Source organism: Leptopilina heterotoma, unplaced genomic scaffold (assembly GCF_015476425.1).
Source record: "Leptopilina heterotoma isolate Lh14 unplaced genomic scaffold, ASM1547642v1 Lhet_166, whole genome shotgun sequence".
Lineage (NCBI taxonomy): Eukaryota > Metazoa > Arthropoda > Insecta > Hymenoptera > Figitidae > Leptopilina > Leptopilina heterotoma.
This window is the reverse complement of record NW_025110882.1, coordinates 715,808-738,488: the sequence shown is the minus strand read 5'-3', so window position 1 is coordinate 738,488 and position 22,681 is coordinate 715,808. Positions and strand designations below refer to the sequence as shown.

The 22,681-nt window shown below is 30.4% G+C and overlaps 1 protein-coding gene across 10 annotated transcripts in view; it reads left to right on the top strand.

Annotated features, from left to right (window-relative positions):
- LOC122499218 overlaps positions 1 to 22,681 on the top strand; it is a 119,378-nt gene that overhangs the window by 3,588 nt on the left and 93,109 nt on the right. For all 10 annotated transcript variants that reach the window (XM_043607406.1, XM_043607404.1, XM_043607403.1 and 7 more), the window contains exon 2: positions 565 to 5,528. In XM_043607406.1, coding sequence (XP_043463341.1) covers positions 596 to 5,528 — 4,933 coding nt within the window. In that variant the 5' untranslated portion in view covers positions 565 to 595. The remainder of the gene's footprint in view (positions 1 to 564; positions 5,529 to 22,681) is intronic.

Below are 22,681 nucleotides of genomic sequence, written 5' to 3'. Positions count from 1 at the left end.
TTCGTATTCTTATCTGATCCTGACGATGAATTACGAGTGGCTTAGTAATAATTAAATCAAATATTTCAACTATTTGATATTTCTGTAAAAATGCATTTCCTGATCAGAGACAGTGTATCACTTGTACAAGTTTCGTCATCTATATGGTTATTACTTATTACCTTCAAATACCTGAGAATATTTGATACGAATTCTCTGTTGTTGAAACATGAGAATTTATATATGTCAATGAACGTAACCCCTTCTTTTTTCTAAACCCCTACTTCGATTCTCCCTTTCTTCTTTTAGTTGACTCTTTAAACATTGCATAAACAATTCAGTCAGTAAAAAGACTTTATTACAGGTACACGTTCTGACACAATGTTAATCTCTTAGTTTCAATCTTCCCATTTTCTTTATTTATCAATTATTTTTGAAACGGATCGATTTGACTAGAATTTTAGTTGATCAAGAGTAACAGACTGTATTACTTCTTTATTGATTATTAGTAATTATTATTAATTAGCAGTTATTAGTAACTGGAAGTTTTAATTTAATTTAACGTTTTTCTAAACTTGTTTACAGGAGTTCCTAACAAGCAGCTTTATTTACTGGGATGGAGATACCGAAGTACTTTAACACTGGAACTTCAGAGTCTCGGAATTTCACTAACGTCAACAGTGACAGAAATAGTGAAAAAGGGGTGCGTATTCTCTCGGTGGATAGGGTCACAGTGGAAAAGATTGTATTAGAAACTTGTAAAAGTCGCAAAATACTCCTGACAAAAAGCGAAAGTTCACGTATCGTTTCCGAGCAAAATAATAATTTTTCACAATGCAATAATCCTGACCCTAAGAATTTTCTTCGATTAAAAGCAAATTCCAAGACAAATTCGCGAGTCTTTGAAAAGAATGTCAAGGCATACAAAAATTCGTCGAAAGTTCCAATTTTATCGATTCGCAACAACAGTATTCCGTTAACGAGTAAAATAAGAATTCGTCCAGTTCGATTGACAAAGACTTCCATTAATGATAGTAATTTAACATTTAAAGAAAACCCACGATCTCTGACTTGTAATAAATATAAAGTTCCACTAAAGTTACCACTAAAATTCGTTAACGAAAAAGAGAATTTTATATCAAATAATAAATGTGATTTAGAAAATTTATTGAAAGAAGAAACAACGTCGAATAAAGTATTATCAGTTCAGTGTGATCGAAAAGTCGATTTAAAGCATAATAAAGATAGAAAGTCTCCCGAGGATATTGAAGATAAGAACAAAAATATAGAAGCCTATTATCGTCTCGCGAAGTGCCAATACGAAATTGAACAACTTCAAAAAGTTTTAGGGACTAAAATCAATGTTGACACGGTTCAGATTTACAAGGAACGACTTCCTACATTTGACGTCGAGTCGGTGAAAATTTTACCCATCATTGACGACTATTCCAGGAAAAAAGGAACTGAAAAACAATTTGATAAAACTTTTCTAAATAAACTAAAACTTTCTACAAAACTTCAAATTGAGGAAAACAGTTTATTGAAAACTAATCTTGATCAGGCCATAGAACCAGAAACGGATAGAGTCTTCGATACTGCTGAAAAGCAAAAATACGACGAACAAGTAGGACAACTTGAAAAGAAGTGTCACAAAGATTTATTGAAAGATAATTTAGAGCTAAATTCGCCCGATTCTTTAGTCGAACAGTTGAGCAGTATATCCTCCAGTGAATATATAACTAAAAATAATACAGAAGATGAAATTTTAACATTAAAGTTACTGAAAGAATTACCGAAATTAGAAGAAGATGAATTTACCACATCAGATATTAAATTAGAGGATTTGAAAAGTAATTTGAATAAAGGTGAAGATTACGGTAATTTAATACTCTTCGATATGGAGCCGTGTTCTTCGAAATCGCCCAAGGATGAGAAGAAAAAGAAAGGGATACGACGTCTACTGCCGGGGATTTTTTCCCCAAAGGAATCGCGAAAAACTCCCAAGAAGGACGTGCGAGAAAGGAAGCGACGAGACGACAAACATTTGCCTCAATATCAACAGAATGGTAACTATTCCAAATCAATAGACTCCATGAAATTGAATGAAGACATAAGAAGGAACGTGACGTCAGATCCTAACATGATCGACGACAGAATACACGATATGAAACAAAATATATTTCCTCTTCAAGGAATAATTACAAGCACACCGGATCACTTTCTGCAAAGCGAGTCAAATTACTCTCAAACACGACACGCTCCAAGACATTACGATGCTGATAATACTTCATATAACTTTGTTTCACCCGAAACTGAATGGATTGAGCAAAACATAATAAGTGGTTCACCCGATATGAGGCAATTGAAAAATTCAAGACAAATTGAGTCCGACCGACATTGTAGTTTAGAAAGAAAGCACAGTTTTCAAGAACCAGTTCAGTCTTGCTTCATTAGAAATCACGGACAATCGGGGCGAATATCAGCACCACCCTCCGGAAGGTATGTCCTTCGATCGAGAATAGTTCACCCAATGGACCGACCACTGCCAGCCATTCCACAGAGAGTACAATTCGTCAATGAGAACCAACAAGAAATTCGTAATTATCCTCGAGTCAATCAAGAGCACGTCCTGCAAGACGCCAATTATCGTGAGAATAGATCTGAATTTTATGACACTGACAGTATTAAACGTATGGAAATCCATAGAAATCAATTCATCGATACGAATATTAATCAAAATCAAAGTACCGTTCAGGTGCATCAATCCCGACAAATATATTCCGATGAAAAATTGAGTCTTCGTGCACCGAAATATTCCCCGAGTTTTAGTCAAAAATCCGGCGATTATGCCGACTCATCCTACACTCCGAATTCGAGCCAAAAGAGCGGATTTTCTCCAACCAGTTCAAAAAGCGGTGAATATTATCTAAATTCACCCCACGCGAGTAGTCCCACATCCCCCTCGAACAGTTCAGGCGATAAAGGCGAACCTGACCTACAAACGTCTCCGCATTCCGAATCCTTTTCCAGATCTCATAACGAAGAAGTCCTGTACGATGATAATCGAAAAGCAAGAAGAGAACCGAAACCAATTTCGCCCAGGGGCAATCAGGAAATTCCCCCACCATCAAAAAGTAGTCCCAATATTCCAGTTTTTAGTAGTTTTATCAAAGCACACGCTAATATTGAGACTATTTCCAAAGACGAAAGTTTCAACGATAAAGAAGTTAGGGAATTAACAAACAAAAAGGTAGAGAATTTCGAAGATATTAAAGGCAAGGAAAAAAGCGAGGATCTTGGACCGAAGGAGAACTACGAAAATATCGAAGTTCATGAGAATTATTTCGTGGAACTCAGGAAGAAGGAGAAGAATTTCGAAGACTATTCTATGGAGAAGGAAAATTTGGAGGTTCTGCCCCCTAATAGAGCTTCACCTCCGGAACGAACTAAAAGAGTCACGTCTCCTTTGATGATTATTCCACCAATCAGTCCCATTTTAACCCTCAACAATGTTTCGCCATCCAGTAATTCGCAGGGTATTCTCAAAGAGACGAACCAACAGAAAGCAATGTCACCCCTACCATATCAGGAGCAAGTGAAAATGAAAGTTCTCGAACCAATTAAAGTTATGAATCAAAATTTAGTAACTCCACGAAAGGCGCAACCGTGCGATCAAATACTCATAGCTTCACCCAAACGTGACATAATTTATGACTCTCCGAAAAGTCACTCGATTATAAAATCAGAACTCGTGTGTCCCGATTCACCCATTCCAATTGTTGATTCCCCGAGTCAAGCGCTCAATACGCAATCACTAAAACATATTGTTGCCGAGAGAGCCTGCTTCAGATCACCCAACGATCAACAAACAATTATCGAAACACATAAAACTCCCGAGAAAAATAAAGAAGCAAGCGACGATAACAGACAAGACATACAAAATATTTCTCTAAATATCCCTCACAGTGAATCATCGAAACATTCAATTTATCAGAGATCACCCATACAGCGGAATGTACAAACATTAAATTCCTCTGAGTCATCGAGTGCTAAAAATAACGAAAGATATACAGTGGCCACGTCCGAGCCTCTGTATTCGGAATCGAGAATTGCTCACAATCAACCAATTAATATCAATTCTCCGAAGATGCAATCCACTAAAGAAGATATTAATGGCGAGAATAAAAATCAAGCAATTCCTATTTACGATTCTCAGCAACAAAAAACATTGTCACCATCAAAGAAGCAAACGATGCACAATTTAGAAACCTACTTCTGGCAGCAAAAAGCACTCGACGCACAGAGAAAGAATGTCAATTCCTCCCCGACAGTAATAAAGCATCAACCGCAAATTCATCAGGATGCTCCTGAAATACGCGACGCCATGTATTGGCAAAAATTAAAAAAGTTGGACGAGGAACAACAGCGCAGGTTCTACGAGCAAAATCAAAAAGACGAGAGGAATGACCCGATTTATTGGAAGAAGAAGTTACAAACTTCGCCGACGAGGAAAGTTCACGGCTCAGCACCCAGCTTGTTTCATCAAACTTGTTCGGTACCAGTTCAAGAGGGTATTTACTGGGAAAATAAGGGTCAGCGTGCAAGTGACAATGTCGTCGTTGGAAAGCCACCAATAATGGGTCAAAAGGTACAAAATCAACCCGTTTTAGTGGTTCGACCCCAACCAGTCGCACAGGAGCGTTCGCCGAAAAATGTCACAAAAATCGTCACCATCCCAACAGTCGAACAAGAACAACAAGTGAATCGATGTCAAAGTGCATCACCCCGTTTTCTTATCAACGAGGACTTTAGAAATGTCCCCCTAACGAAAAGTCCATCTACCCTCGAGACAAGCGATAAAGGATTTTCTCGAGTCGCCAAGGAAAAGGGAAATCCGTCTCTCGTTCGTAAGCCACAAACACCGCCAATCTACGAGGAGGAAATCGATATTGACAAAAGACCACCGCCGCCTATTTTTAAAAGAGGAAGTTTAATCAGCAATTCAAATAGTTCAATTGAATATGGAACAATGGGTCCCAAACGTGTTAGCTTCTCGAATCAGGCCAATTGTCCTACTATTGGGAATTATGGAAAATGGCCGACGAAGCATGGAATGGCACCGGAACCACCGACGAGAAGAAACAAAGATAATGAAACACGAGTGCCACAACAACAACAACAACAACAACAGCAGCAGCAGTTACAACAAGATGCGGTGAAAATTTACGGCAATGTGGGACAACCTCCTTCTTTGGATATTTATGCCGGTCATCCGAGTAATATTCCAGTGTATCAAAAGAGTCCGAAAGTGGGTAATTTTAGGAACGCGGAGTGTGAATACGATGCTAATAAGCCCTTGCCGCCGCCACCGAGAGACGCTTCGTGGTCGTTGAGACGCACCGCGAGTTTGAGGGAGACTTCCCGCTCGCCGAATACGAAAATCGAATCTGCACAATTAAAAAACGATGTCACCAGGAAGTGGAGTGGGCTGAGCGAGAGCGAAAGTGGAAGCGAGGCGGGGGAGGTGCAGCGGATACTTCATCGACCTGGTGAGTCAAAAAGATTCAACTATTATTTAATTATAGATATTAGTCAAGTATTTATATACTAATATTTATTAGTATTGGGTTGTAACCATTTTTAATCCCCCCTCCCCCTTTTTTCTCTCAAATATCACAATAATTGCCTTTGCTAACCACAAAATAGGTTATTTATTAGGACCCAAAATTTATATTTTTGAGAACCTCAAAAATTTACAAATATATTTTTAAGGACAAAACATTGTTTTAACACTTTTTATGCGACACATACATTGATATACATTAAAATGCAACATAAATGTGATGCATCAAAAAAGAAAGGAACCTAAGAAGCAAAATTTTATAGGTTATGTTTGTTATATTATAAGTGAAAATGTATAAAGTGAATTAAGTTTAAAGTCATACTAATTATGTTTGAATCTTTATTACATTTAAAATACTCAATAAAAATTATTTTTTACTTTAAAGAATCGACAAAAAAATCCTTTATTTTAACTAAAAAGATAGCAAACATAACCTATAAGATTAATTAAGTAAATAATTTAATTTCATAATCATATTATTGAAAAGAAATTATTCAAATTTTATATCACACTTTCTTTTAAAATAAAAATGCAAAATCACAACAAAAAATAATAAATGACAGATCTAATTAGTCAAATTGTAATTTCTTCTAATTTATCAGTACATTTCATTAATAAATAGTAATTTCTACTAATTTCTTAGTAAAATTTACTAATTCAGAAACAAAAAGTCAAATTCAAATTAGTAAACATTTGTATTTTTACTAATTCAAATTTAAAGAGTACGTGACAAATAAAGAATTATTTAAAACTAATAAATTTTTTTAGTGTAATAACAGTTATTTAAAAAAATTATCGTTCGATAAACGTTGCGTACTTTCAACGTCGTGATTTTTATTATATTTATTATTTATTAACCTTGTTATTTAATTTTCCACTTTATTTCAAAAATGATTTCAATGTATTCAATTTCACTTCAATTAATTTAATTTTTTTCGTTTTGTTTTATTTTTCATTTTATTTTTTCCACATTTTTAATTTTGTTTTAATTGAAATTTTTATTTGTTCCCCCCCGATGCTTTTTATTGTCCCAAAACAACTTCAAAACTCTCATATGAACCGAACATTTTGTTTCGAAATAATGTGTATATTTTCATAAATAACGCTTGAATTGAAAATTAAATTAAAAATAGGTCAGATGAAAAAATTCATTTATTTGGACATTCGGAACTGGGAGTAAATTTATTTTCGTTACAAATATTTATTTCTATTATAGAGATACATTTAATAAAATCAACAGGATGATGAAAGGGAGGGACTTTTTTTAAATTACTTTTTGTGGTGAACAAATTTTTTAATTGAAAAAAATACTTGTAAATATAGAGTAAATAATTTCGAAAATTTTTTTTTTCTGTAAAAATTTTAATTTGTTCAACTATATTTTTATATATGAATGCATTTGCTTTGGTTCATTCAATTAAGTTTTATATTTTACTTCCGAAAACATTTTATTTCATTAAATAAGTTTCTGTTATTATTTTATAATATTTATTAGGAATAAATTTTATAATATTTATTCGGAAATAAATATTTATTTCTAATAATTTTCATTAAAATCAAATAAATTTAAATATTTGCATATCATTTAATTGACTTAAATAAAAATTATTCGATACAAATGAATATTTATTTGTCCCAGTTGACATGTACTTGAAGAACCGAACATTCAGTGCACAAAAATGTTGGCATAAAAAATAAAATAAAAAAGTCGTGATAAAAGTAATTTATTAATGAATTGTTTATTTAGTTAGAATAGAAAGAAAATAGTTTGATTTTTGGGAAATGCGCATAATTTTCAACTTTTTTCAAAAAAACTACACAAAAATGTGAAAAAGGTATTTTTGACAAGTTCAAAACCAGTTTTGTGAAAATTAAAAGACAAAAATCTTCATAAAGATAATTAAAATACATCCTCAATGAGAAATCAATTTATCGAAGCGATTAAAAAAATATGATTCAATTATAATACAAAAGATAGAGAATAAACACAAACGCACCAGAAATGGTTAAATTTCGGTGAATTATCATATACATGTGTATTCATGAAACTTTGTTAATTCCAGTTCAATTAAACTCCAGAATTAGAAGTAAACCCCCTACTTAATTAGAAACACCGAAAATGGATATAACGCGAGTAGAGGTTGATTTTCGTGAATTAGGTCAAAGAGTTTGTCAATGTGGAACTTTGATATGATATCCTCTCCTAGGGGAAAAAGTGTTGATTGGCACATGCATGTGTCTATAGGGGAAAAGGTGGAAAAAGATGTTCTCGCGAGAATGCAGCATGGCATCCTAGTTTCCTTCCCGGATTAGTCGGAAACACACGAAGCCGGACGTTGCGCGACTCGTGGATTTTCGGGATTTCCGGGACAAGGAGGTCGGCGAACGTTTTTGAACCGAACAGTAGTAGACGTGTGCAGAGAGAAGAGGAGAGAAACGGTTTCGGGATCGATTTCCCAACTCTGTACACTCCCGTGACGTCACAAGCCGGGACTCGGCCAGGCAACACGGTCGAGATTGCGGTGTCGTCAAACTGAATATTCCGCTGTTTGTTTTCTTTCATGACATTGTGTCGGGAAGAATAAAAAAGGAAATAGAATCTTGAGTTTGTCGACTTTGTCTTTAATTGTGTCGGGGGTTGTAACTTTGTGTGTGTATTTTCTTGGGCGAAAAATAAAGAGGGATGGAAAAATCGAAGAAAGTCGCGAAACAGGGGGTGGAAATAAAAAGAGAATCACAAGTTTGTACTGCGAATCATAACGCGCCAAGAGAGAAATGTCAGTGAACTTCGAGCCGGCGCGATGAAGTTGAAAAGTGGTTGTTTCCATCGGGAACTACTCTCGGTGCCATGATGACCGGAAATTTCATTTGTCATTAGTTTTCGTTTTTATGATAATTCAATGTGCGGTGATTGTTGTGTGTCGGGTGTTGTTTTCATCATGTAGGGAATGAATTTTGAGATGAGAATATATACATACTGTTGGTGTGATATCAAGTTTCAAGTCTGAGGTTGCGCAGCCTACGAGCGTAAAGTCTTAACCTCACATTTCCTCATTTTAGTCCTTTAAACCACCGGGTTGAGTGACAGCTGATCAGATGTGAGTTGATACACATCCGAGCAAATTATCTTGGTGTCAACAATATTCCTCTTTGGGATTTGTATTACACTTTGATGTTAGGCTAATATTTTTGGGCGTTTCCGGCACTTTTTTTTCATCACTGGATTCTCCTGCTCTATTTTCTATTATTCTCATCATCCCCCTGTGAGGTTCCATAAATATAGTTGCAAATTAGTTGTCACTATGGAAAGTTAGTGTCCTGACGAATGGCGCAGGGAGTCAAGGTCGTAGCAGATACAAAAAGGAAAGGTTAGACCTTCTTAAATGAATTAATATTCTTTTTGTACTTTTGAAATTTTTTAAGAGACACTGCTTTTGCCGTCAGAATTTCTAATCACAATCTAGAACCAAATTATGATGCTGAAGTCCGCAAGGTTTTTAAAAACAAAAAAAAATAGTGGAACGGTTTTTTTCTTTTTGATTCTAAATCATGTTATTTTTTAATAATTGTTTCTTCACCTTTAGAGGGCCGGTAAATTTGGACAGATTTTAGTTTCTTATTTAAAATAATTTGTAAATAATACGTCAGTTCGATAAAAAGATTCGTCAAAATACCTCGGCCCTCTGAAGGTTAAGTAACAATTAAATTCTTAAAAATTAGAGATAAATTTAACTTTAAAGGAATTCTTTTTTGATTTTTTGTTTTTAAAAACGTTGCGGACTTCAGTTTCATACAAAATTACAATTAAAATGATCAAATACTGTTTTATCATTTCAAAAAAGTAAATACAAAAATTTGTACTAAAATTCTTTTTTATGTAAATATTTTATGGATAAAATTCGTTTTTAAAAATAGTAGCTACTAATTTATTTTTTTGATTAAAAATAAAAATTTGATTTGAAAGAGTTCAATTTGGTCGAATGTAAAAGTTTTCTTCCACAGTTCGATTTCGGTTAAACTTGTAATTCAATCTCATAACCGAATTATTAATTGAATTTTGCGTCAATTGAATTATTTTGTATTTTCACTGACACGATTTTTATTTAAAAACTCTCTGATGTACCTGTCAATAGAATTACAAATGGTGTTAATTCTCATGTTAATTAATTTAACATCATCAAGTCGAGCGGTCTAAATTCCAAGCGCTATTACATGAGATATTTTTTCCACGGATAATATCAATTAAGTTTTATTAAAAGTTCTATTTAGAATAATTTTTTTTTGAAACAGAAAATTTCATTAATAAAGAAAAATGAAAAAAGAAATTCATTTACATCAAATTGAGACAGAAAACGTATAAAAATAGTAGCAACGTCTTTGACACCTTTTTTATCTCAATTTCAATAAAAATATAAATTTTTTCTAAGGATATTGAAATTGAGACAAAAAAACGTAGCAAAAGTGTTGCGAAGCAACATTTTGATACGTTTTTTGTCTCAATTTTAAATAAAAAATTTGATATCCGTAAAAAACTGTGATTAGAAATATTTGTAAAATAGAAACTTTAGAAATAATCATCCAAAGAATAAAAATTGAAAAATATAAAGAATAAAAAAATCGGAAATATTTGAAAGAGAAGAATAGAAAAATTCTTTTTTAAAAGTAGAAAGAAAAACTAGTGTTTTAGTAGAGAATAAAAAAAAATCCATTTTAACAGTTGGAGCTTGAGTTCGGGTCAACGCCCAAATGAGAATGAAGCCAAGAGATAAGCTTTTAAAATTTAGAATAGTTGCACACACACACATGAAAGAGAATTTTTTTCAAGTTGAAAGACCACGAAATTTTTCGAGAATATTTTTCTCTTAACAAATTAATAGTGAAGTCATAATTTTTGGTGAAGCTTTTAGACGTGGTGAAAATGTACTTTTTGGAGGCACAGCTGTTTACTTGCTGCTGTATTTTATATATGTATATGGAGCTCTACATTTTGCAAACTTATTGGCCTGGTTAATGAGAATATTTTACTAAATTATTCAACCTGAATTTATACGCAAATTAGTGAATATACTCTCTTAGACCAACGTTACCAAGTTTACATATAAATGCTAATCTATATTTTCTCTTCAAAGACCTAACTTATCTCTTGGCTTTAAAATTCTCAACGATTCTCAACGATTCTCAAAAGTTTGCATATTAACCCGAAAATTTGTTGTCTAGTTAAATTTTCAATAAAGTTGACTTTACTTAGGTTGTATAAATGGATGATGTTTAAAGTTGTGTCTCTTAAAAAATAATAAATATTTTTAAATTTAGCATCTGCCACGTCCTTGAATTGAAGATTTCAGAGGAATATTCGCTGATAGCTCAAGTTGTTTCTAGATAAAAAATGGACACGTTCTTACGACGAAACAGAATCGCGAACGTACGAAAATATAATCCAATATCGGAAATTTGCGTATGTTCGTTCGCAAAGTGAACCGCGGAAGAAAAGTGATGTTATTCCGATAGAATCTTTAAAATCATTTCGAAAAATGTTAATCCGGTGGAAGAGCAAGGATAAGACCTCTAGCAAGAGTGATGGAAGTGGCAGCAAGAGGAAGCGAAAATTCGGTAGAGAAGGTGAGAGATGAAAACCGTCTTTCTTTCTTTCTTTCTTTTGCATCCAATTTATCTTTTTCCTTTTATTATTCTACTGTGTACGACAATTATGATCGTAAAATGGGGTGTTATTAGTTATAGTTACTACTTCTCACAATTTTTCATCATATGCTGGAATCACTTTGTATAAATACAAATCATTGTTGCTCTCATTTTTAGAAAATGTTTCTGGGCTTTCTTTACTTTTTGTTCTGATATTTAGGTAAAAATGTTTCTGTCCTTTCTTTACGTTTTGTTCTCTTAGGTAAAAATTTTCCTGGGCTTTTTAGATTAAATGCTAATGCTCATAAATTAAATGCCAACGTTCATAAATTAAGTGTTAATTTTATTAATTTTGAAAAGCATTAAATGTTAATCTTAAAAAATAGGAATAGGAAAAATTTTCCCCCTCGATGTAAAATTGTTAAATAATTCCTTGAATATGCTGCAGTTTCGTGTATTAAAATTAATGTCTTCTGCAAAGAAGTTAGAGTTGTTAATCAAAAGTAATGAAGTCTACTTAATTTTTTCAGTTTGCAGAAGAAAATATCTGAAATTGTCTAAAATTTTTACAATAGAAGAAAGGTTTTCTCTCTAAATTATAATCAAGTCTAATGATGTGACAAAAACCACTAAATGATTTGATACTAATTTTATTAGCAATCACTGAAATTTTACCATTTAACAGAATTTTATTAATTCAGATTTAGAGAGTTTAAATTTTAGAATTTGCATTTAAACCTTAAATAGAATTTAGAAGAGTTTAAATTTGCATTTAAAGAGAATTTAGAAGAGTCCAGGTCACAGCATTATTAATTAATGTCAATATGTTGATTAATTTTGAAAGCATCAGCAAATTGTCGACCAATATTTTCGGTAGCACGACGCCCCACATATCCGAGACAGTAGCGGATTAATAATTAGTTTAGAGAAAAAATAATTGAACTTTCAACTTTTGAACACGGATGAAATTATAATTATCTGAAAATGCAACACGTTGTTTTTGCGCTTGCGTAGTTTTTCAATTTTCTTTTCTTAACTAATTGAAAATTTGTTTTTCCTCCTGTTTCTCATATTATTGTTCTTGTTGATTATTTTTCCCCCTTTTTTTCGTTCTTGTCTATTTTCGTAATTGGAAAAGAATGGATACATAATTTATTTCATGACCCGTATTTTGTCGACGCCTCACCCTCTGGTGTGACATCAACAAAACTCCCGAGAGCAGTATGAAAACAACTGTTCGCTACGTAAGATCATATTAGCCCTGCACTTCCGGTCGGTTTCCACCCTCGATAGGGTAGAAAATTGTTACAGTTGTTATGGGGAAAATGTACTTCTCTCCATTTTACTCTCGTTTGGCACGTTATCTGAAAATTGCTTTACTTTCGAAATTCAAAATTTTATAATTAATAATTAATCATTAATAATTAATAATTGATAATTAATAATTAATAAAATTATAATAATAAGAAAAATAGTACGAAAGTTACTTGGTGCTGAGAAATAATTCTTTTATTAAAAAATGTTCTTTTTTACCGAAAAGAATTCCCGTAGTTCGCATTCCGTTTGCTTCATTAATTGTTATCAGATTATTTTATTACTGAATCCCAGTGCGGCAAATGTCATGAATCAAGTTATTCATTAAAAGTCTGTAGCGAAATCGCTTTCGTGTTTATCTTTTGAAATGTAAAATAGAGCCTTGCTTGTCAACTTGTTATAAATCAGAGATTTTATACTTAAATAAAATAATTTAATTAATAAAATTACTCGATTCTAAAACAAAATAAATAGAATTATAAAATAAAACAAAAAAAAAGTACAATAGGGAGATTGTAAAATTTCTTGAATAATTCGGGACCAATGATAAGATGTTCTTACCGAAAGTATATAAATTTTGCTCATGATGGATGAAAGTAAAATTAAAAGGCGATTAATTTTCAAGTAACGTCAAAAGAAGTTGACGGCGAGAGAATTTCCTGTGTGTTGCTTGAGTTTCATTAAGATGCGTATATTTGCCTGGAGACAATGCGTGTCACTCGATGGTAAGAAATTTATTTTTTAGCGGATGATACGAAAGTTTTACAGTGCAGTAAAAAAAAGTATTTTTTTATAGCTTTAACCGCATAAGTTATACGCAGAAACTTTAGAATTCATTGTATTATACCGGATCTTTATATTGAACTGAAAGTTTTTTTTAAGTATTTTGCGAGAAAAGATATTTTTTTAATTTAAATTTTTCTCGGAAATTTAATGTTTTTAATTTTTAAGAGAATTTAAATAAATAAATTTTTTATTCATATGTTCTGAAGGGTTTAAGTGAATGGCAAACATTTAATTATTTTCATAAATAATAAAAATTTCACAGGAATTCAATTATTTTCATAAATAATACAATTTTAAGGAATTCAATTATTATTTTCATAAAAAATAATTTAAAATTCTAGAAAATAATAATGAAAATAATGTTGAAGAAGTATAATATTCTTATAATAATATAAAATAATAATTTTATTACTTGGTCATTTTTAATTATTACAAAACATGAAGAAATCGATCACTCCGAGTCTTCGACTCGGAGCAATCGATGTCTTCATGTTTTGTAACAATACTTTTATAAATTGTTTAATTTAAAAAAGGTTTGAATTTGAAATTTTTTTCCTGTGGAAAATCCTGTTTTAAAAATAAGATTAAAAATATGAATTGTGCAAATATTTTTCTTTTTTTTCTAAAACAATATAATAATTTTGTTAAAAAAATTTAATTCATAATGAAAAATAATGTAAAATAAATAAATTTTCTATTTCTTAATCACAGTTGTCTAAAAATTTTCTAATTTTGTTTAGAAGTAAAGAACGAAAGTTATTTCAATTTGACAAAACATAATATTTAACAAAATTTTAGTCTTTTAATGAAAAGAAGTGAAGAAAATTCTGATGATTTCTATTTGTCATTACAATTTTTAACTAAAATTGACCAAAAAATTAATTATTACTTCAATCAAACAAATATTTTCTTGAATCAAATAAATATTTACTTGAACAAAATAATTCTTATTCGAATCAAATTGAAGTTAAAATAAATTGTACATATTTAAACCAATGATTTTAGAATTTGAAGCAAATACTATTTAATTGACAAAATTATTTGATACAAATATTTATTTGACAATAGACAAATAATTGTTCAAAGAAACAAAATTTAACCTGAAGCAGCTACAAATTTTATTAATATTATTAACATTTTTATTTTCGAATTACGACCTTTAATTTAATATTTAAATATTTAAACATTAGATTTTGCGACACCTGCATGGTAAATACTGAAATTTAGTTTAGTAAAACCTAGAATGTAGAAATGAGAAAAATCAGAGAGAAGAAAAATCGGAGTGTGTCAGTGGATCTAGATTTTTAATTGTAAAAACTAAAAGTACCCTTTCATCGCGGAATGTCAATAAACTTGGGGAATCGGGGAGATGACTAGAGAAGCGGAAATAGGGAAAAATAGAGTCCGATTGTAAGAGGAAGCATGTCGTTGGCTAGAACCGCACCCACTTTGGCTATCGACCCAGCCTCACACCCTTTACTTCATCACATATTTAACTCTTTCTATATCTTTAATTGTTGCGGTTGATGTGAAATTTCATTTGAATGGACCTTTACAATTTAAAAGCGCACTTCCCCCTATATAGGAAATCGAAATCTAATACTGCCATCGTGTGCATATATACAGCTATACGACATCTAGAGATAAAAATTGAAGCTATCACGAAAAGCTGACGAGCTCGCCACCAGGTGTCTGATTTTCCTGATCGCAGCATCCCACACACACACTTTTTCATCTCATATAGACAGTGATGAATAATCCATTTTTCTAAAATTCAATAAGCATATCCATCACTTTTTTTCCACACGTACCCCTATATTTTTTATATCAACTGAAGTTTAAAATTTTCATCTTGTTTTGGTTTTTGGAATTGAAAGAAGAATACCAACGCTATACTATTTTTCTTTGAATAAGACAAAAACCTTCAAGGTCGCGAGTATGAAACATGGATTTTTTATGGACTAAAGATAGTATGAAGTAAACCGGAGTGCACTATATAATCAAGCGATTATCACGGTCTACTTTGCATCAATGCCTGTTATTTTACAACCTGTTTTATCGCTGATATAGTGTCATTAAAAATAGAAATTAAAAAAAGAACTTTTTTCATTTATTTACTTGCGCGGTTTAGTATAATGAATATCCACAGTAATTTTAATTCATATTTAATCTCACAATTATTTAAGGCACTTTTTTATTATATTCTCTCCTCTTTTTCTGCGAGTTTGAAAACCCCGGGGGGATTACTGCAAGTGACACATGAAAATTATATTAATATCTCTGTTAAAAAATTGAGAATTCTCAATTCATGAATACGATCTAGATTCGCAGCAGGTTTTTTTTCAAGTCAGTTTCTCTGCTTGTAAAAAATGGAAAATTTCGAAAAAATTCCATTCTTCTTCTTCCAATAATCGAAAAAATATATTAATTTACAAGTAAGAATAATGGAAGGAAGAATCTTTAATTATAAAATATACGTTTTTGAAATCTAGTGGGATAATAATAGTAGTAATGTTTAATGGATATGCTTTCTGTTCGTTCTTTTCAATTATGCCGCGAGGACACTTTATGATGAAATCGATTATAACGAATCGAATGAAAATTTTAAACTTTGACCATTAGACTTGAATGAGAGGAAAACTCTTTTTTTATCCTGTAAATTAAACTCTTTTATTTTCTAGTATTATAATAAATCGACTGTTTAAAATTAAAAATTTAAATCAAAATTTAATATTTGGATCAAAATTTAATATTGAAATCAAAATTTAATTTTAAAAATACCCGACTTGTTGTTCTTGAAACAAATACATTTTCCAATTTATACATGAGCTTATGTCTGCTAATGAAAAGAGAGAGATGACGGTAAAGCGAATTGATTATGTTTCATTCAATTATGATTTGTCCTTTAGAATAAACTTCTCCAACAATTGCCATTCTTCATACAAATATTGGGGATTAATACTTGTCAGAAAGCTATTTGCCATTCTGTCTTCAAACCCGGGGAAAGTATAACAAACATATTTCAACAAGTTTCTTGTGGCGAAAGAAATATTATATATAAATGGATTAATCAAAAAATTGATTCCTATCAGTTTCATGTATTTTCTTCTTTAAGTGATCACATTTTTCTAAAAGGTTCGGAAAACTAGAAAGATTTTAGTCGGGGATTTTTATTAAAAGCAGTGTAAAAAATAGAATTTTTTAGAATTCATAAGAAAATTCTGAATTTTTGTGGGTTTTTTTTTTGTTTGCCTCATAAAGTATGAAACTACCACGAAACCTTCAATTTTTTCTATTTCTGATTAAATAACTTCATTCGTATAAATAGATAAACTTCAAAAGGTATTAATTTGAAATTTTATAAAACTTCAATTTTTAATTAATTTACTCTCTAAATCTGAATTAGTAAAAATGTTTACTAATTTGAATATTAGTGACTGATTTTTTGCTTTCGAATTAGTAAAATTTACTAAATGAATAGTAATTTATACTAATTTTTATAGAAATAATAAAATTCTTCTCTGAAATTTAATTATTTTAAAAAAATTTAATAAATTTCTTGTCAAAATTTCAATTATTTTCAAAAATTTTCCTCAATTGAATGATTTTCAATTTCTACTATTTTGATAAAATTTTCTAAAAGAATTCAAATATTCAAAACAAATTTTGATAAAATTCTACGAAAACATTTCATTATTTCCATAAATAATAAAAATAGCACAGAAATTCAATTATTTATAAATTTATTATAAATTTCTTCGTAATAATTTCATTATTTTCATAAAAATTATTTTTTTTTATAGACATTCAATTATTTTCGTAAATAATAAAATTCATCGCGGAATTTCAATTATTTTTAATTTAATTTTAATCAAATTCCTCGAAAAAATGTAATTATTCTTAAAAAATTTATTCAAATTCGTCGAAAGAATTTAATGATTTAAAAATTTATTGATAAAATTCTTTATGAGAATTCAATTTTGAGAAATATTGAATTATTCAATAAATTATTTGTTTTTATATTTAATTGATTGTAAAATAAATAAATAAATGAATTCTAGTAGAAGTTTCTTATAAAAATTGATTTAAAAATGGATTTTAGTTAAAAATTGAGATTGTAATAATTGAATATTTAAAAGCATTAGAGCGTAAATTTTTAGAAATAATAGAATTTTGAAAAGGTTTCAAGTCAAAATCTTTGAAAATCTGAATTTATCATGTACTTTTAACTATAACAATTCTGGAGAATTAATCTTTTTGAAAAAGTTTAACTGAATTTTTTTAAAAATTATTTCATGTTTTTATTTTCTAATGTATAATTATAATTGACGAATTTTCGAATAAACGAAATTTCGTGTAAAATTGAATTGTAAGCAAATAGATTTGAAAATTATTAGAAAACTTTTTCAAAAACTATTAAAAATAATTGATTTAAAGGAAAATTTTACTTAAAAATATTCTAAAAATTAAGGATTGAATTTAATTGATGAAAATAATTTTGAAAAAGTTACAAATTTAATTATTATAAAATATAAAGAAATCGATCACTCCGAGTCGAAGACTCTGAGTTATATCCATTTCTTCATGTTTTATAACAATATTCTTAAAAGTTATTGTATTTTTTAAAGTTTAAATTTGAAATTTTTGAAAATCGTAATTCCTATTGAAAAATAATAATTAAATATTTATGAAAGAAAGAAGTTATTTTTGTTTTCGAATAATTTTACAATTAGAGAAATTATTAAATAAATGTAATAGAACATTTTTTTGAATATCTAGTAATTTTTAGAGTGAATCACAATATCCTTTAGGGTCAGGGAAAGAGTCAAAATCAATCAGGAAAAAGTCTGGAAATCAGGAAAAACAAAATTAAATTTTTGTAGCAATAATTTTTTGATTTTTTAAAATAAATCATGCTTTTTATAACAGCTCTGAGTTAGAATAACCAGAATTATTGTTATTTTAACTAGACTTTTGCAGTGTGAATAATTTGAAAAATTCCAAGAATGCGTTATAAAAATGCACAAATAGTTCGCCCAACAAATTCTGCAAATGACAAGTTTTTTGATTAAAAATCGAATACACACAGAATGGAGAGGGCACATTCCTCAAAAGCATATTTACGATGAGTAGATTACGCGGAAGCAATGTGTAACAAACAGGAAAGGAATTCAATTGTTTCAAAAACATTCCCAAAATAATAAATAAAGTGGAAAAGAGAATTTTTGAGAACATTCTTTAGGGAAGGTATTACGAATATTTATATGTATACATTTTCCGACGAGCTTTGGAGATTTACTGTTGGCTAGAATTAAGGTTGCTTTTGGAGATCACATTCCCAAGAACTAATGTTTAACCATTCCTGAATGGAAATATATTGTAGACCATATATAACGATTTCATAGAAATTAGGTATTATCAGTAATTCTCGAAATGGATCATGTTGGTTTAATACTCGATATACTATGTAAATTGCGAATGCAAATGCATAAGATATTCTTCTCTGGGTGATGAAAAGATCAGCGCAAGGGAAGTGAGCGCATTGGTTGGTGGAAAAAGAAGAGTGGAGTGGGGAGGAGCGCGGTAAAGTGTTGCGGGGGTGGTTTAAAGGGGGTGACGGCTCACGAAGGACAATGTGATATCGACAGTGTACACACGGGCGTAGAGCAGCTCGCGACGCTGCGCTATTTGTTAATTGAAACTCGCGTCACACGATTTTCCCGCGTTCACACACATGTCCGCCAATTTTTCATCCTCTTTGTATCATATCATCAAAAATTCATCGAAATTAATGACATGCGATGCATTTCTTGACAATGACCGAAAGAACTCTTCCAGAATTTATTATAGTGAATAGTCGTAGTGTCTCTTGTAAATTGCTTTTTTTTACTAAATAATGCGTGTAAACTTAAAGGAGTAAAACGTAAAAATATTTCACATAGTGTAGAATATTTCAGAATGTTCCTTAGAATGTTCCTTAGGAGAATATTTCCTTTTTTGGAAAGTACCTTCGAACAGCTGTAAATTTACTTTAGTGGCGAAATTTTTGCTTGATTCAATTAAAACAACTTTCGATGGTCTAGAGAAACTTGCAGCTTTTCTAAGGATATCAAATTGAGACAAAAATTGTTGCGGTGCAATAATTTTGATTGGTTTTTTGTCTCAATTTGATATCCTTAGAAAAGCTGCTTATGGCTGTTCCAGGTGGAATTTGTTTCAGTGTATAATCGAGGAATCTTCTCAAAATATTTTTGCCAACAGCTTTTGACAAAAAGTAGACAAAAAGTAACTTAATACTATCAAAATGCAACAAAAAAGTAACTAAATACTATCAAGATTCCACGAATTGATCTAAATTTTTGGAGACAATTTGAATCCGTTTAGAATTGTATTTTTTCGTTTAGTTGTGAACAACACTCGTGGAGCTACACGAAAAATGCAACAAAAAGTAATTGAATACTATCAAAATTCCACGAATTGATACCAAAAATTGTGTAAGAAATTAAAAATTGATCCAAATTTTTGAAGACAATTTGAATCCGTTTAAAATTGTATTTTTTCGTTTAGTTGTGAACAACACTCGTGGAGCCACACAAAAACTGCAACAAAAAGTACCTACTATCAAAATTCCACGAATTGATAGCAAAAATGTGGAAGAAATTAAAAATTGATCCAAATTTTTGAAGACAATTTGAATCCGTTTAAAATTGTATTTTTTCGTTTAGTTGTGAACAACACTCGTGGAGCCACACAAAAACTGCAACAAAAAGTACCTACTATCAAAATTCCACGAATTGATAGCAAAAATGTGGAAGAAATTAAAAATTGATCCAAATTTTTAGTGACAATTTGAATCCGTTAAGTATTGTTGTTCGTTGTGAACAACACTCGCGGAGCCACACGATTTTCGTACCATTCATTCATAATTTGTCTGCTCCAATTGATAAATTTCGAATTACTCGGCGGAGTAATGATTATTATTTAATAATACATTTATAGATATATGACAATTAAATTGAATGAAATGATTTGAGGAATTGTTTCTTTGTTTTGTTCATTTCCTGTGAGACTTGAACTATTGTTCTTTTGGAATGAATTACTTGAAATTTATTCCGAGAACTTTTTCCGATACTTTGTTTCTTTTTGGTCCTTGTGTTTTATATTCTTTTTTTTCTATAAATGTATTCCTTTGTTGTATACATAAAATCTCGCTTTGACAATAATTCATGAAATATGTAGAACTTCTGTTTGGTAACTGCATTTAACATTTCTTCTAATCTTGAGATTTGGTTTTTTTTCTCGTAATTTTTGAAAAATGTTCGATATTTCTTTTGATATAGATTTTCTCATATATTTACTCTTTAAGGTATTAGTTCTCAAAGGAAAGGTTGCTTCTCTTGAGAATTTTGTTCTCTTTGTCGAAAAATGACAAGTTGTTGGTTTCTTTGGGAAAAATAGAGATTTTATTTTTTTACTTTGGGAGAAGTAAAAATTTTGATTTGAAATTCGGAAAATTTGTTTTGAGGAATATATTGGAAAGTTTTGTTCGCTCGACATGAATGTAAATTTAATAGTCCCATTGATGCCACTTGTAGTTGGATGTATAGAAGCGGGTCTATATGTGTACAGTTGGTTTGCTTAATTAGAGTCAATCTCCAGAGAAACACCTCGTTTGGATACTTGGGAGTTCTCCTTTCGTGATGTACCTATAACTTTGGCAAAAGATAATCTTTCCAGAATTCTCTTAGAATTTTGATCTCGAATTTTCTTTCGACAAATCCGTAGTTTTTTCTCCAACTATTGTATAATTCAAAAATTGAAATTTACCCCGAAGGGATTTCTTTCAAGTTTTTCTATTAAGCAAATACTTTTATGACAGTAAAATCTTATCATTTTCTATATCTCGGAAAGTTTTCTCTCTTCGGGAACTATTTGTCGAGATGAAATTTTCACGAGTCTCGAGGAATTTATCGACTCTTATTGGAGGGATATTATTGGTTCTCATTTTGATAAGTGATCCACCTAAAAACTTGTTGTTTTTGGTCAGGGATCATCCCCTCATTGAGTCTCTCTCTTTGCCTCTCTAAAAATCTTTTTAAGACAGAGAGAGAAAGAAAGAGATTTTTAGAGACAAAAAGAAAGAAATTTTATTGACAGTTGCATTATAAGATTGAGAAGATTGAGAAAAATTAAAAACTTTTTACTGGAAATCTTCAACTGTGGAGATCTTGAATTTTCATTGATTTTCGTGAAAGCAAACCAGCCGCGACTTTAATGCACATGCGCAAATAAGCAGGGATGGTACAATTAGGTCATGTACCTTTGAACTAGTGAACGACTGTTATTTTATGACGTCAAGCATTTTCCGTTTACACATTTTCTGTTTAAAATTAATCTTTCAAGATTTACATACTCTCGTCTTATTCCCATGAGAGATTTTCATATATGTATACATCTGCTAGTTTTTTTTTTATTTTTTTGCTCGTCCTCAAAGATTCTCTCGAAAGAGACTTTTTTTTTCTTTCCTCTTCTCTATAATGGTGTTTATTTTTCTTAAAGCCACTTTTGGTTTTACGAATATTGCACAGCACGTGACGTTTGATCGTAAACGTATAGAAAAAAGATAAAAAAAAGATCGCTAAAGTTCTTTTCATAAGACCGTATAAATGCAAAAAAAAAAGTTGAAACGTTTTAAATTATTAAAAGACATTTTTTATTCAAATTTTACATTTATTCTAAAACGTTTTTATTCTGAACGCTTTTTAATTATACGCGCAGTATTATTATAATTCTGTTGAATTTATACAAAAATTCCCACTACTTAAAAAAAAAAAAAATTAATTGTCGAAGAAATTAATCACGTTTCTTTATTTAGTTTTGATACTAGATTTTGAAAGATTTCAATTTGATCAAACACTCCAAATATAACTCACAAATTCTAAAGTGTAACATATAGTTAATCGATTACTAATTTAATAAATAAAAATATCGAAAATAAAATTTTAATTATTAGGAAACTTTGATTGAATTTGAAGACGCTTTAATTAAATTTTAATTATAATAAAATTAAATTTTAAAAAATGAGACTAAAAAAGTTTTCTCAATGGATTTATGGCTTTGAATATGGAGAGAGAGAGAGAAAGAGAGAGAGAGACAGAGAGTTATTCTTCTATAAAGTAATTATCAAAAAAAGTTTTTGTACTTTTAGAAAAGAGTCAAAGCAGTGAAGTTAACGAATAACATGACATACACAAATTAAAAGTCAATCAAAGTCAAAATTAAAAATGTGCAGTAAATGCAGTGAATGTTGTCAAGCGCGACATAGTGTTGATACAAGTC